This window comes from Seriola lalandi, unplaced genomic scaffold, assembly GCF_002814215.2.
Source record: "Seriola lalandi dorsalis isolate HSWRI2012SDOR001 ecotype SW California unplaced genomic scaffold, Sedor1 jcf7180002054616, whole genome shotgun sequence".
NCBI lineage: Eukaryota > Metazoa > Chordata > Actinopteri > Carangiformes > Carangidae > Seriola > Seriola lalandi.
In genome coordinates, this window is record NW_019525169.1 from 1237631 (window position 1) to 1255122 (window position 17492).

The window sequence follows — 17492 nt, forward strand, 5'->3', positions numbered from 1 at the left end:
GCACACACACACACACACACACACACACACACATAGTGAATAGGTGCTAGCAGACCACCCACCAAAAGCAGTTCATGAACTTCCTGTTTGTTCTGCCATCACAGTACATAAGGGTCTTTTCTTCACGTTCCCTGAAATAAAGTAGTCTGCTATTTCTCCTGTATTTGTCCTCTTTATATAATGCTACTCCCAGACTGGTGCATTAACCATTGTGAGTGTGAGCAAGATGTGAGAGTGCTTTGGAGAAGAAAGCAGTGAAAGGATACTTGTAGTCCAGATGGTGCCACAGGCCTGGTGTTGTGTCTGGCCTTCCTGTAGCAACCTGTAGACCATGAGAGAACCACTGTTACTCATTGACACACAAAGACCCTCTGGGGTGGCCGTATACGCTGCCTGATGGAAATGCTGAAAACCTGCACCCCTAGATTGTCAGCATGGCCGTATCCGATGACCTCTGCTTTAACAAGTGGGACCTCAGGCATGGTGATCATATAGGAAAATCCTGTTCTCAAAAACTGCTGAGTCCCCTGAGATCCCTTCCCGCTACAGTAAGAACACGCCCCTAGCTGTCCCTCTGTGGACTCACACTCTGGGCAAGGTTACATTTAGCCATTTCCATAAGAAAGAGCCCTGGAGCTCGGCCTCACCTCTCCACTGGGATCGTCCTCCAGCCTTATGGGCGACGCTGTCTATTCTGTCTGCCCCTCTGGCCTCATAACGCCAGGGAGCTGGCCAGACCATGTCCCTTTCACAGTGTGCAGATAAGAGTGAGGCCATATAAGAAGATGAAAGAGAGGGGATGGAGAGCTGATGGGAAGCAGTGCTGGTAGGGTGGGAGGGGTGCGTGTGGGTGGACGTGCCTGCACAACAAAAAGGCACACTCAGAAGGCCTCTGTGCTGGCAAGGATGTGCTACACACTGTCATTTAGCAGGAAGCAAAAGTGCATTTCCTCCTCCTGAACCTCTTCTTCACTTTGATGTCATACAGTGTTAAAATAAACAACAGAGCCAAGATTAAAGGGTAGAAGCTTATTATGTGCCAATAGGCAAGGATGGCAGGAAATACTGTAAATCCCTGTAATATACAGAATGGGCAAAAACTCTACCAACAGCCTATGCCTCAGATTGTGGGTCTGTATGTGCAACTTATTTGGCTATAAAGATATTATCATTAAATTCAATTTATTAGTGATTGTGGCATAAGTTTGAACTTTAGTGAGATGTTTTCTATTTGCATCTGTCATTTCTCTCTACATGTTGTTTTTAAATTAGCTGCTCATTTTTAAAGTTTAATGTATACTGGCAATGGCTTTTCATGAAGAATTGATCCCCTGTATACCTAATCCAAGTCATATAAAACTCTTAGACCATTAGGACTACTAGTCCACAAAAAAAAAAAAAAAAAACCCGACTGACTGTCTAATACATCAATACATCAATACAGTAACACTAATGCTCAACATTCTAAATGGGATTGATGAGAAATACCTGCACAACAACTAGGCTATGCAACGCAGAGCAGCTGAATGGAGGCAGCAAACCACATACAGTCACAGTGAAGGAAATCCTGTTAGCTATTTGCTTAGCTGCTTATATACATGAAATGTTCCATAACATTTTTTTTAAAATTTTTTTTTTACAAATTATTTTGCAACATGTGAGATAATTTAAATTATTTACAATTTCCACAGGTAGTTGCTTATTACGCTGTCGGACAGAGGTATCTGTACATCACATTTTGTATGTGTTCCTGCAGATGGAAGCTGATGGTGCTGACATTGTGTTACTGCACAGTTAAGATTAAAATACATTTCAGTGCCAAAAGGGACACAGACTGCAGGAATAAATAGAGCAGATAAAATATGGATTACTAAGTAAACACAATAAAGTGTTTTACCTCAAAAGAAAGGTCCTCCTCACGATGTTCATCTGCATCCACCCCAATTCTGTAGAAAATCAAAGAAACCTGACTCAATACAAACAAATGACAAAGAGACAAAGACAAATCCCAAGGGTTTGATCCTTCACTACATGTGAAACTATATCTGTGCAAACAGTCAGTCTGGTGCTGCATGTGACTTTGCAGCGATAGTGAGCATGAAACTCGACTCAGTGTGAACATGACCTTTCCAAACAGTTTCATCAAAATCAGCCTTGTCTTTCACATCACACCAAGAAAATGTCAGCTGGAGGAAACATTTTGATGAATGACAAACAGCGCCCGCAATTATGCTTGATATTCTGCGCGGCGGCAATTATTACCCCGTCGAGGTGCGGACCCCATTTTGCTGCAAGGCGTGCTCCAGCAGCAGGGCTGAGAGCAGAGGCCGACTGGCTCGCTCTGGATTGAAACAGAGTGACTCAGCGTTGGCCAGTGACAGCCTAGTGAGCTGCTTCATGGAAAACGAGGGCGTTATATCTCAGTGTGCGCACGCCTTCCCTGCAACTACACACGTGCTGAACTCCAACACAGCAGAGCACATGTCACATCATTTTTAACCCTGAATCTGAAGTCAAAAGGTGATCAGAGGGCTGTAGCGTTTTTCTGAAGTCACGTGGCAGCAATTTCTGATGTATTATCCAAGAACATCACCCAAAATCTATCATTTACAGTTAAACAGCAGCCAGACAGCCTCCATTCAGTACACTGAGGGTACAAGATTTCTCACATAGAGGAAAGTGATGCTGGGAGCGAGATGGCTGTTGGTGCTGGCTCCTGCTGGTCAGCTGTTAACTCTAATAGCCTTGCATTACTGCTGCAAAGCTCAGAACACTTTGAGAGACGGCCAACCACTGTTACTGTGCACCGTGTGTGTCTGTCGATGTGTCCGTGAACACAGGCCTCTTCTATGTGCTGATGCCGAAGCCTTTCACTGAGAGGCCTCTGCGATAACACAACGGAGAGGAGATTCTCATCGGAGCATCTCAACACTGCGACTACTTAGGGTTGTGCAGTTTTGTCTTGGCTGCATTCCCTCCACAATATATCTCTCTCTCTCTCTCTCTCTCTCTCTCTCTCTCTCTCTCTCTCTCTCTCTCTCTCTCTCTCTCTCTTTCCACCGGTGTTTATATTTACAGTGTTTCAGTGCATTGCTCCTGTTGTTACTTGCTCCTCACATTTCAGTTTGGTCTTCAGTCGGTTTTGTATACATTATGAAAAGAGGCTGCACAGGTCCTGTCCTCTGAAATAGTCTGGAAGAAAACATCTTGGACATGGTTGTACTCATCAATCAATTTGATTTGAATCCTGACACATCCATCACAGCCATTTCTCCCAGTTGGCTTTCACTATCTCTCCCCGTCTCCTTCCTCTATTTACTCGTTTTCATCCTGTTTTTTCCTTCAAGCTTCCCACACAGCAACATTCATCTTAACCCCATCTATCTTCTTTGTTTCCTCCTAACACCATCTCCCAGATTCTCTCTTTATTTGCTGCCCACCACATGGATCTATTCTTCTTGCCAGAACAGTAGGAAAGAGGCACTGAGGTTGAAATTGTGCTGAAATTGCACAGGAATGCTTGAGATCTGTCTTTTAATATGCAAGGTTTCTCTGGGTCTACGCTGGAGCAAGTTGGTTTCGGTGTAGCACAAAAGTGTTATCGGAAAAACTCTTGGATGGGGCAAGCTGTGACAGGCACAAACGGCCTGCATTGCACATTACACATCATCCTTCAGCTGGCAGGATACATTCCGGGGTGACAGGCTCTGTCACTGAGCTAAGCTGATAGAAAGAGGAAAGGACAGATAAGGTGTGAAGGAAAGAGCAAGGAAAAGGGAACAGAAGCTGATGGTAGAGCAAAAAAGAATAGGGCGAAGAGAGCAAAAAAAAAAAACAACAGTGACTTCCAATACCTGAATGTGATGGAGGACAGTCTGTGGTGACATGAGAGTGACAGAATGAGTCAGTGCTGCTAGTGAATGTGTGTGAGAGGGAGAGACAGTGAGTTTGTGAGTGTATGAGTGAGAGATTGACTAGGAGACAAGACAAGACAGCCAGAGACAGACAGAGAAAAAGACATAAAAGAGAATAGAAGAGAGTGGCAGTCTCTCTCAGCGCTGATGTGATGAGAGGAACAAAGAGATAACGAGGCGGCGGCGGGGGGGGGGGGGGGGGGGGGGGGGGGTGTATTTGTGAGTAGGACGACGGCCTGCTTTGTGTCTTGGGGAAAAAATATTTTGCTGTCAGCCAGCCCTGCTCTCGCAATCTTGCACTTTTAAATTGATGTGACCCCTGTGCACTGTTGCGCTTGTGTGCCGCACACTGACATTCAACAAAGACAAATCACGTCCAAACTAAACGGACTACCCTGTAACTGCGAGTTCACATGAGTAAATCTGCAAACGAGTGAGAGTGGACAGCCAGAGGCACACGCTGCAAGAGGAAAGGAACTACAACAGAGTGTAGGGACGGTCTGTAATCTTTGCATGAATTTGTATCAAATGAAGGAAATGAGGGCCAACACAATAGCTGAGTCACAGATACTTCTGTGATGAGTCTCCACAGGAGTATGTGATCTTCCCATGGCCCAGTTACTTCCCATAATGAGGTGGAGTCCCCTATTCTGTAAGGAAATCACATCCCATGCAATAAAAACAGAATACACAATGGAGCAACTCAATCTCCTGGAATCTGGCAAGATTGTAAGACTGAGTTGTGGCTGCTACCAGTCATCCGCAGCCCCCAAAACCAAAGTCTATGCTTCCCTTCTCTGTTAGTGGGGCTCTTTCTGCGCTGATATTATCTCCACCGTCTTGTGTTGAGCTCCACTGTGACTAAAATATCTCTGGACACATTCCAGGATGACATAGCGCTTTGCACGGGGCCTTCACTGACGACTCATCCTGGCTTTTGGGAAACGTTGCTATTAATACGAACGCGTTGTGAGGTTATTGTGTTTTTAAGTACGATGACAACACACACACACGGACGCAGAAAGAACCCACACGGACCCTTAAACACCTCCTTATAAGCTAATATTTCCACTATACCTCAGGAAATACGGAGAGCACAATATCTCGGCCTTGAGCAGTGATGCAGTATGTGTGTGTGCATATATGTGTGTGTGCGCCTGTGTCCCTGTAGTTTTGTTATCAGTAGGTCTGACAGCAGCAGGCTGATAAAGCTGTGCTGGCTGTGCTGCAGGCACGCCGAACATGAGTCCTCAGGATAGAAGACATTGCAACATCACAGGACGTCAACTACTTTGCACATAAGGCTTGTTTATAATATATCTTCTTACCTCGGAGGAAGACTGTGAGTAGTAGTTAATTACGTTTACATTCGGGCAAAACATTTCCCTTGCAATCATTTCCCTGGGAGGAGAGAATATCCACTGGAAGTGATTAGCAGCACTGGTTAATAAACACTGGGATGAGATTCTTCTTGAGTTCAAGTACTCAAGTAGCATATATACTCAACAGGGAGGGTAAATTAAGTTACGCCACCCCTCCCCTCTGCTGTGCTCACTCTGTGCTATTTCCTTCTCTTGATGTTCTGACACAGAGAGAGAGAGAGGGGATGAGAGAGAAATGTGAGGAGCACAGAGACAAAGAGAGTCAGTGTCTCACAGGGACTGTGTTTGCTCTGTACTGTGAATTTGGACAAGAAGAAAGCTGTAAGTCATCTTTCCAGTTTCCTGTTTTGCAAATCCCATTTGGTTGTTCATCTCACCAGGGACACATGGGTTCCACATTCAACAGTGTACACTCTTCACAACGGAGAGCTGACTTTGGAACTAGCATTGATATGATCAGTCACACACACACTCACAAATAAGGGACAAAGCATGGCACACAGAGGTGGACAGATGCTATGATATGAATTTGTCTACACTTTTTCAGCTATGCAATGGATTTCAAATGTCATGTCACCAAAAGCACACAGGAAGTGTATAATTTTTATATTGAGGATGTTGTTGGTGAAGATCAGAATGTGGTCTGGCCCAAGTAACACAAGCAGTGGTGTTAAAAAAAAAAAAAAAAAGAAAAACACAATGCAGATATTTTCTGCAGTGACTGTGGCAGTGGCTGTAAGATCTCAGTGTATTGAGTGAAAAGTTACAGTGGCACTAGCTCTCATCCAAACTGTTGAGACGGATGATTTTAAAGGAACAACCTGTTATTTTCATATAAATTACAACCATATTTGAATATGTAACTGAATAGTTTTAATTATAAAATTTTGCATTTTTTAAAATTCTTTTATCATAACTAATTATTTGCCTGCTTGACTGTTTTATTTAGAAATATCACTGATGCAAACAAGCTTTTGACAGCATCAGAAAACATTTTGAATTGTTGTGCAGACTGAAAGAGCCGTCAATCAACGTGGGAGTCGCAGCAGATTTTAGTTGAAACATAACATTCAACTTGTTTTATGTAATAACAAACTGCAAATGTTTTACTCCAAACAAAAGTTGCCTTGTAAATGTCATGAGAAAGCTGAGCAAACGGCAGTCACCCACACACACCCACACCCACACACACACACACACACAGCTATGCCGTGTGAAAAGGTCTTAACTTCCACCATGTATGAAACTTTCATATATTTGAACAGTTAATTGTTAATACCTTTAACCCCAGGCAAATAATAATTACAATCCCAGAATCTTGTAGCGTTGCATTTTAACCTCCTAGGACCTGCCGTCCACATATGTGGACCTCACATTTTGGGTTCTCTAGACCACAATACTAACTTTTTCTCAACAAGGGCCTGGTGACCACATGAGGATATTATACTGCCACTCAGTAATCGAAATTTAAAACTAATGTCCTCATATGTGGACATCATTTTTCTCAGGTCCTAATCAGCCTAAATAGCAAAGAATAGAGTTCGGGTCTTAGGAGGTTAATCACATTCACATTATAAGAGGGGAAAATGATGTACTATTATATATTGTTAGTATTCTATATTTACACTGGATGTAAATTTTAGGTCATAACACATAACTGCATATGAGTTGTCATGCATGAGTTGCTCTGAGCCCTGCATCTCTCAGTGTTACGACTCTGCAGTGGATGAGGAGATAAAACAAAGAACAATACAACATCAGCTTCCATTCCTATTACTGCAGTGTTATGAAAGAACAATCCATATATGGCCAAGTCTCTGACGGCAGTATTTAGGTCAGTCTACTGAAACCTAGAGCGAGAATCCCACTTTCTCTGCAGCTTTAACCCAAATTTCACATCACTTGAGCTGGTGTAAAAATAAAATTGGCAGAGTAGTGTGTGTGTGTGTGTCTGTGTGAGTGTGAATATTTGTACAAGAGTGTGTGTCAGATGCATGTGTATCAGTGATATTAGTCGAGCATTAATCTGTGCATGTTTGCAGCGGGCTGTGTACAACATTTACATAAGTGCACGGCTCATTGTCCAAGAGATAAAGTTTATTGGTACATATCTCATCTAACCAGACAAAACTTTTTAAATTTTCTGCCACATTGCACACTGATGAACAATCACCCACTCAACAGATGTCCAAATATCATGTTATAATTTCTGTTGTTTCAACTGAGTCACAGAACAATAATGGATAGAAATAACTATGGATATATAATGCCAACTTGGATATTGCAGAAAGTCTCGAAGCCAACTACTCACAAACTGTGTAAAAGTTATAACATTTTCACTGTAATTATGGACTTAATATGAATATATATTAATATGAAATGTATTAAATTCCTTCAGTTACATAAACATGATAATACGGCAGCACAAAGGCAAGTGATTAACAATAATGATCCTGAATTCAAAATTTACTCTAAAAAGCTAAAGTAAGTACTTTTTTCTTTTGCCAGGACTAATGTTAAAGTGCCTTCCACATAAAGAATTAGAACTATAAATATATCATTTTAAAAATCGTTCTAATTCTAGTGGATGGCGGAGTCAGTGGTGAATGATATTGCTGGAATCACTTTCAGAGCGATTTGATGAAAGATAGAAACATTGCCAAAAAGAAAGAAAAAAAAAGAATGTTACTTGGTCAATACACTATGGCACCATTCAACATGGCACATGACATTAGAGAGTCATAACTGAGGTTCAAAAACCCCACCTGTACTTGATAAAACAAACAGTATTTGTAGAGACGCTAACATCTAAGGACATCTTGGATGCAATAGCCCTCAGAATCAGTGGTTTACAGAAAATTATCATTCATCAGTGTGGATATTCACATCGGTATAGTTATAGTTACTGTTATTGGTGTGAACTGCCCTGACTGAAAGAAAGGGTGTAAATAAACAAGCATGAGTTCCATTCTTTCAGTGAACACGTGGTTATTAATTCATTATTCATGTTAATATGTACAAAGTATCTTAGAGAAAAAGTTGGACATTTTGGGACATACAATACACTTTAATGAGCATTAGATGAGAAGATCAATACCACTCATCTGTACTCAAAATATACAGCTAGCAGCTAGCTTAGTTTGGCATAAAGCCTGGGAACAGGGGAAAACAGCTAGCTCTGCTCTGTCCGAAGGTAACAAAATTTGCCAAAAGGTTCCTCTTAAAGGTCACAAATAACCTGTTGCATCTTTGTTTAAAGCATAAAAACTGCTGCAGGCTTCCTACTTACAGCAATTTGCCAATACTTTTATCTCAGTATCATAGAAGCAGTACTTTAGATCAACAAGGTATGGAGCATACTTTCCTACTTTTAGCTACCGATTAGTTTTTTCTTGTTTATCATTTCATTACTGTATCAGGATCCTCCTGTGCTACATATGCAGTATGATAAAAAGTGAACAAGAAAAAGAATGGGCAATATTACTTTATAATATCTCTTTCTCAGTCTCTCTCTCTCTCTCTCTCTCACACACACACACACACACACACACACTTTCTCACTGTGTCAACTGCCATGGAAGCTGACAGACATCAGCGTTTCAAGCAGTGTCAGTTTAGCAGTAAGGGAGTCTTTTAGCATTTGAGCCAGCTGGATCCCCTGTGGATAGCCATGGACAGTTGGGAGCAGAGAGGGCTGTGGGAGCCAAAGATATTATTATCACACAGAATTCATTTCCCTTCTCACAAGGTTCACCTGGATGTCTCAGCATGACAAAGGGAAACGGCCTAAATTTAGTCTGGCGGAATTAGCGGGATATGGGGCATGGCAAGAATCCTTTGGATAACAGTCACTGACCAGGATGATGAAATTTAACATCCAGACTCAAAACTGAATTCAATGTGTATTAAAAAAATGTTTCTTTAAATTTTCTTTAACACACATTGAATTCAATGCTACACTTTCTTTAATGCACATTAAACTTAAAATCAGAAAATAAGTAATTGCTTTATTTCCATTTTTTATACCAAGATGCTTTTTAAGATGAAAAATAAATGTGAAAAATGCTTAGCTTTTATAGACATAAGTGTCTCTTAGCTTCCCTGTTTACTCACAGGAATGGAAGTTATTTACTTTTGGAGAAAGACCCGCAACCACTAGTTTTGGTAGTGCAGATTGACTGCCCTTATGGAAAAATAACATTACCTTTGACAAATATGTTACCAGGCAGATATATTCACAACTGACAAGCTTGGCCCCAGTCAAACTTTCACTACTGGCATGCGAATAAAGCCATGCAATGTAAACGACCATAGTTATTCAAATGCTTTCTATATGCATTGTCGTTAGGTACTAATTCTACAAGAACTACATTAGGGAAATTAAGGCACATCCATGTCGTATTTCTGTCCTTGGATGTCTTGACTTTGCCGTCAGCGAGAACTGTCAATGATTGTATTAACGTGTTAAGCCCCACACAAATGTGAACATCTATACCAAAGTCTCACTTGCACAGTTGGGTCCTTGCTGAATTGCTCTGAAACCTCAAGCTGTTTAATGATTGTTAATGACTAGCAAAGTGTTCGACTAAAAATACCATAATAGTCTGTTGCATTGCTGCTCGCTGGTGCACGCCGGCGGACTGGGAAATCGTAATGAAAAGGGGCTGTGGTCACAGAAATCCAACCAATTTCAAAAACAACGTTGTTGATGAAGCTTTCAGTAAGTGGACTTGTCTGATGGCACTTGCCTGCGAGTCCATTTTAGGTGCCAAAACACTCAGTGTTGGGACAGAACAAAGCCCGCTACATGACTTTATATCTCCTTCTTTCTTCCTTTCTCTCACTCTTGCCAAAACTGCCTCAAGGATATGAGATCAAATGCCTCCTCCTGATAGCGCCGGTGAAACTTTTTCATGTCTGGCTCTGAGGGATGTCTTGATGCTCTGTTTGATTGTCATATTTGGACAGTGCCAACTCTTTATTGTGCAGGATCAAGGGTGATGTCTGCTGGCACCACCTAAAGATATCATGGGAATCTCAGAAGAAGAAGTTGTTGGTATAGGGTGTGGATTAACATGAAAAACAACAGTAGCCTGTTTTCTGTGCTATATGTGGCACTGGGCTAATTGCTTATTGCTTCCTCTTGCAGAGCTGACTAGAGGGATTTCCTTTTCTTTTTAAAAAGGAAAACAGACGACAGTAGCCAGGCTACTAAATTAAACCCGCGCTGGAAGGAGACTTGAAAAAGGTCAAACCTCTGTTTCATCCCCCAGGAGGCATGGAGCTGCTACACTGTCAAGTCCGGAGATGCACAGATGCATGTGTTGCAGGTGCATAAGTGGTCTGTGATAGTTGATTTTGGGTTTGGACAACGGTATCATCACCCCATTATCCTCCCCCTGCTCACTCATCTGCTGCCTCATCATCCCCTCCACTTTTTGTATGCACACCTTCTTCACAATGCTTGCTGCTGCTGCTGAGGGGGGAGACTGTTCTCTATATGTAGGTGCTGATGAAATTCTGAGGGCGAGTGGTGAATTATTTAAGAGGGAGGATTATGAAAGCAGCTTCTTGGCACGTTGCTAGCGGGTATGAATCGATATGAGCCCTCCCCACCTCCCCCTTTTTTCTCCCTGAAACCACAGACCCTCTGAACAGAAGTCCAGACACATGGCCACGGGAAACGGCAAACTGGACAGCCAGATGCACTGTGCCTGTGTGTGTAAGAGGCTCGATGAAATACAGTACACAAGAAAGCCAGCAGAAAGAGGTCGGGATTGTGTGTCTGTGTGTGTAAGAGACAGACAGAAGGGCCTAATTCAGACTGACCACTTCCACAGGAACAGATGGCCAACTCAAGGCCTGCCAAGTCTATTCTTCTTTTCCCCTGGTTCTGCCTGGAGGCGGGGGTCTACAGTCCAAGTCAGAAGGGTTAGAAAAACAGACAGGCGGCCTTACACACAGCTGTAGAGCACGCATACACACAAACCTACATTTCTGCGGGCAAAGTCTCACCCTTAGCTATGCACCAGTTACATAACAGTTTCACACAGTTGCCTTCGATAAAGATTTGATTTCATGGACTTGATTTGTGCAGTGCCGATGCTCGGAGGCTTTCGAGACCAACTAAATGACCATCTTCCACCACTCTCTCTCTCTTTTCACTTGATTGTCTCATAGTGAGTTAGTCTCCATCCATTTCTCTCTCTGTACCCCGCCCCCCTCCCCCCTCCCTCCTCTCTACGTGTGCACATTCTGCTGAGCCATTAAGTCTGCCTCTCTTTTCTCATCTGTGTATTGGGCGTCCATGTTTGGCCAACACTGTTGTTCTCTCTCTGGCCAATGATCTCCTGCTTCAAAAACAAGCAGTATGTACCAAACAAGACCCATCTCAGGAGGGAGCTCGGATTTCAGGGCAACGATCAAAGAAAAACGGACAGGTTTCAACCTTGTGGTGAACCTAAATTTCAGGGCATGGTGCATCATCATTCATGAGACAGACGAATCACAACAAGACTAGGTCAAAACCTTCACATAGCTGGACCATGTTTTCTGCCTAGTGTCTGCTGGTTTCAGCCCTTTCTCCGTTTGCTTCTCTCCTCCTAGCTGTTCTCACATACAGTATTTTAATCCAGCTGAATTCCCAATAAAGCTGCTCTCATTTACATGTTTCTGTGGTCTGACAACAGAACAAGTGTCAATTAGTCACTAAAACACAGCACATTAAGAGTACTTGTTAACTAGCAGTCACTTCTAAGCCATTTTCCAGCTGCTCTGCTCTACACTGCTAAAACCTGATTTTATAATCGTGACGTCATCTGACAAAATCACCATACACATAAACCGGCACACAGATCATTTTGAAAGACCAACAACCAACAGGGAAACACTCAGCTAGCTAACCAATAGTATAACCTTATCACTCAGTCACACGGCATTCAGCTGACCAATGATTTAACTTCATCAGTCTGTCAGTCAGTCACTGACATTGTTGACCTACTGCTGCGGTCCAGCCAAAAAGCTCACAGGGATGACAGTCAGTTTGTATGTGCCTTAACAATGACAGGGAGTAGAGGAAGTCCCCATAGGAAACAATAGATCAGTGTGTAAAGAGACAACTGCATCCTTTCAAGCTGTTGACGTTCAAGGTTTTTTCATTATGTCCATTACATGGACATGGTCTACATTACCTTCTAAAAATTTGCATTTTCATTGTGAGTATATTACCGTTCAGCTCAAAGCACCACCGTGTCCAAGTACAACTTCACAGAGCTGCTATTGTGGCAGTAGACTCGTAGGCTAACCTTACAACACAATTCACACAGTATTTTAGATAGTGAAACTAAACCTGTCTCACTTTTCATATTTCATCCCCTAGACCCTTTTTTGCTGCATTCTGAGGTTCCAGAAATTAACTTTGGGGATAAAATGTTTTTATAACTGGGAGGACTGAACAAAATAGAGCCATCTCATTTAAAAAAGGGCATAAAGATTTCTCTACCACTGAATGTGGTTTCTTCAGGGCAGACTGGAGGCTGCAGTGAGTCCTTATCGGAGGGTGACAAGACGGGCTGTGGCTAACTGGTTGCCGTGCTAACTTTGGTAGAAGAAAAGATACGATAAGTCACAAGAGTTAACATTGGTGAGGAAAGCAATGAAGTTTGACGCTGAACACACAACGTTTCCTCTAGACTAGTAAGTAAACAGCTGTTCATGCCAAAGTTGGCTATGGAAAAATAGCAAAACTTACAAATTGCAAAACACCCTACATTTTGAATGAAATAAGAAATCTGAAAACTTGATTAAATTGATTTTGAACTCTTTTCATCATTTCAGGCCGTCTCTCCCTGCAATTTTGAGTCTCCATCTTTCCCTTCAATGTTCTTTCTGTTAATTCTTCAAGAGGCACAGGGCTGAAATTATAGAGGGCTAAAAATAATGGCGCTATAAATAAGAGGTGCCCATTGAGAGTGATTGAGAGGCGAGGTCGCTAGGCAGCTGGGGATGCTGGGTAAGCTGGATTCATTAGCGCTGTGTGCTTCCAAAGAGTAGCCATCACAACTCTACCACACAAACACATGACAAAGCCTCCTAGTAAAAAGAAACACACACACACACACACAATCTCTACCTCCTCAGCTATTTGCAGTGTTGCAAATTTAGTCCCATCAGTACCATCCATCAACCCTCATTACCACTTTCCCGCTCTCTTGGACTCCATGCAGGCCACATTTTTAACGCATTGTTCATCCACCAGCAGAGTGGAAAAATGTGTGTGCGCGTTAGTGTGCGTTTGAATTTCTGCATGTTTGAGAGAGCGCACGGTAGAGGTACCCTGTGTCTGTTTTATAATTCATACTCATGTGTGGATCCTCTTTCAGCCCACAGACACCTGCTAGAGATACACAGGGCACATACTGATGTCCTCACTATATTTTTCTCTCACAACCGTCTCCATTCTTTCTTTGTCTTTAACCAATGAACTCTAAAATACTCAACAAACTGCTTTGTATCTGTGTGTATTCCATTTGCGTATAGTATTTGCGCATAATGCCGTGGCTCCACATTTAGAGCATCTAAAGAGAAAGCATCTGCTTTCATGCACCCACACAAGTATACACACACACGCACACACACACACTCACAAGTGTGCTCTTTTATTGCCCTGATGCTCTTTTTAATGGCCCTCCTCCTCCCTCTCCATACTGACGTCACATCCATTAAGCCGTGCCTCTGGGCCTTTTTAGTGGAGGCTGGAGCGCAGGACTCCAATGTACAAGACCCCCATCCAGAGTCAATCTCCACTTGATAAACTCGCCGTATTGGCTGATCTGACAGATGCGGTTACCACGGCAATCTGTTCAGTCTCTCTGCACACCACCACGACTATCAATCCACAGTGAGAGGGAACCCATTGAACTGTGTGTCATAGGGGAGAACGGGTTGTTAACAGTAGCACATGCGCACGCTCAAGCTCTCACCTGTTTATTGTCTGAGCGCGCGCACATACGTGCAGCTCAACTATCAACACACATAGGGGTGTGTTGATAGTTGAGCTGAGAGAGGACTGCCTGTATCTGGTGCCACAGAGAACAACCCTGGCGGGCTAATGTGAAGAGATAACGTTTCATGTCTGATCAGCATCAGAATCATAATTCGCTGGCCTCTTCCAGCCTCCATCTCTCTCATTATGTTCCCAACAGCAACATCCTTAATTACGGCCCTACTCATCCTGTGATTGCTATATCCGGTGTCTATAGTCACGCACCGAATATAGCACTAAAGTGTCAGCAACACCTCACAACCCAACAAGTTGCCCTTACCGACTCTTTTCCCCTTCATGAATATAGAATGAGTGTGAAGTACATAGGAGACTTCAGCCTTTGCAAAACAGAGTAAGCTAGACTCGAGTGGTGACAATGCTTTGCTGCCTATTGGAGACAGAAATGGAAAATGACAGCTTGGGTCATGTCGATTTGGAGCTGGGAGCCGGCGCTGGATGAGAACAGGCAGAATTTTGATGGCAGAGCCTTTTCCCTGTCTGAAAAAGAGCGGTCTGAAATGTTAAAATGAACCTCACTTCTTCGACACTCACGAGACATAATCAATGGTCAGTGCGGCTGGCTGCACTCGCAGGGCTCCACTGTGATTTAGTGCGGCGCATCTAAACCCTGTCGCTAACTAGAGCTGAGCTCAGTTTAATGAGAAATGAGACTTAACTTTCAGTACAGCGAGGGATGGAAATTCACCCAAGGAGGAACAGGGGAAGAAGAAAAGAAAAAGCGGAGAGAGAGACAAAAAGAACTGCAGGTTGTTTTGATAAATAACAGCTACAAAGTGTTCCTGGAACAGTATTATAGCTCCAATCCATCACCAGATCATCAGGCTACATTAATAATGAATGTGTTCTGTAGACATAAAAAGTCCAGTGTACAAATCAGACATAGGCTTTTTGCTTGACAAATCACACCAACAGAGAGACAGTCACTTGACCCCCCCCCCCCCGATCCACTCCTTAAAAGGACAAAGAAAAGATGGATCATTTCACAAGTTTCCACATTCAAAAAGCTATTGTACAACAAAGATTGCTTTGGAAAACCCATTACATTACATTATGTTAATTTTTTTTAAAGCAAGAAAGAAAAGAATTTGTTCCCTGTCATTTGTTCCAAAGTCATCCTCTGTTGTAGATTGGTTTTCTAATTCACACTTCTCTTATATTTTCTCATTTGTCTTTGTTGCAAAGCAATCACTTTGATTGGACAGAATAAAGAATATACCAAGGAAGGAGACTTCAGGATTTAAGCTTCTCTTGCTCTCCCCCTCTGTCTCATTGTCTCCTTTCCCTATCAGAGAGGGCAAACCTATGCAGCAGCCATTCATCTTTGGAATCCTTTGAAGTATCTTCCATCCAGTCAGGTTGACATCTTTTTATTATGGGCAGTGTGTATTTGCCTGTGTACATGAGGATATGTGGGTGACTTTCCTCTCTCCTTCAATCTGTTATGCCTATATATTAAGAGGTGTGTTTGTGTGTGTGTGTGTGTGTGTGTGTGTGTGTGTGTGTCCTGTTTCCCTTTTTCATGTCTTATTCTAGTATTATACTGCCTTCACATGAATGTCAATGACACACAGAGAAAGAGAGAGAGCGAGAGAGAGAAAGAGAGAGAGAGAGAGAGAGTGTGATAAGAGGTCAGTGGGGCATGAAGGAGAGTGAGTGACATCAGAGACATGGTTTTCCACCCATCCATCTGTCCACTCAAAACAAACAGGCCAGTCATTAGCCAGGCTCCAGCTGTTATGTCTTAGTCTCCAAGTAGTGAATACTGCTCATTTATATGTACGGAAACATACTGCAGCAGAGAGCAAGGCCTCATCAGTTACCACCATGACATATTTTCAAATGACATCATTTCACAAAACTTTAGAATAGGAAATAGGAAGTCTGCAGCCATGCTAGCAGCTCTGTGAAGCTATGTCTCAGCACAGCCCGTGCTTTGAGCTCCATTCTCATATCATCGTGCTAACATGCTCACAATGACGGCGCTAACATACGGATGTTGAGCATGTCACGTTTAGCATATACAACATCTTAGTTTAGCCGAACATTTGCTAATTAGCACTGAGCACAAAGTACAGCTTAGGTTGATGGCAATGTCATGAGCAAAATAATCGGGCAAATAGAATTTGCCTGATGAAAAGTCATCCTCAGTGTCATATTACCGTATATATCTCTGGAGGCATATTTCACTGCAGTCCATCCAATAGTTGTAAGATATTTCACTGTGAAACAAAAACATGTCAGGCTGCTGGTGACACTAGAGGGAAGGCCAGGGGATCATGGAAGTTTGTAAAATTCATCCTCTGGGGACCATAAATGTCCGTAAAAAAATTTCATTGTGATCTGTCCAATGCAAATTTCTTTCTAATTTTCTTTTTTTTACTGGATTGAGAAACCTTGCCATCCATCGAGCCATGCCACTAGTATAGCTAAAGATCTGCACAGAAAACACTATCTACCCTTTTCATGACATTAAGTGAGTATGGAAAGCAAGAATGTTGTAAGCAAATGACTGCACTAAACACAGAGCAGAAGCCAGACGTCCATAAACATTATTATCGCTACTGTACATCTACCACTAATAATAGATAAGTACAAATGCTAAAGGCAAAATAGAAATAATAGTCTGCGCTGGGGCTTAGAGAAAATAATGATATTCATACTGAAAGGGCATGAAAGAGGACATGACTGGCCAACGTTCAAAGCCTAGGGGCCCCAGACTGCTCCGATCTCCCCAGAGGTGCCCTGCCACCTCCAGCCCTCATCAAAGCAAGGAGACAGACCGAAACTGAGGAGCGGCAGTGTGACATTGTGTGTGCGTCTGAGTGCTTGCGATACCGCTTGAACATAGAGCTATAGGCAAGAGAAAAGACAAAAAACAAACAGAACACAAAAGAATGGATTTTAAACACTCTGACATGGTATAATTATTTAACAAGCAGAATGGTTTAGTCTGATAAAAGCCATGGTCTGAAATGTGTGACACTTTGGAATATGTATTAGCAAATTTACATTTCAGGCATATGACTGATTAATGGTTTGTTAGATAAGAGCTACACTAATGCCTCAGCTGCTGTATATTACACTTTGAATGAATACTACAGTTCTGTAACCACTAAAGAGGAAGAGATTGGA

The 17492-nt window shown here is 42.4% G+C and overlaps 1 protein-coding gene across 1 annotated transcript in view; it reads right to left on the bottom strand.

Moving 5' to 3' along the window:
• LOC111665169 (sodium/hydrogen exchanger 9-like) overlaps positions 1-17492 on the bottom strand; it is a 57505-nt gene that overhangs the window by 8989 nt on the left and 31024 nt on the right. The window contains exons 13-14 of the mRNA XM_087177632.1: positions 1898-1946; positions 267-322 (exon numbers count right to left, since the gene is read on the bottom strand). Of these exons, the coding sequence (XP_087033758.1) occupies positions 267-322; positions 1898-1946 (105 nt within the window). The remainder of the gene's footprint in view (positions 1-266; positions 323-1897; positions 1947-17492) is intronic.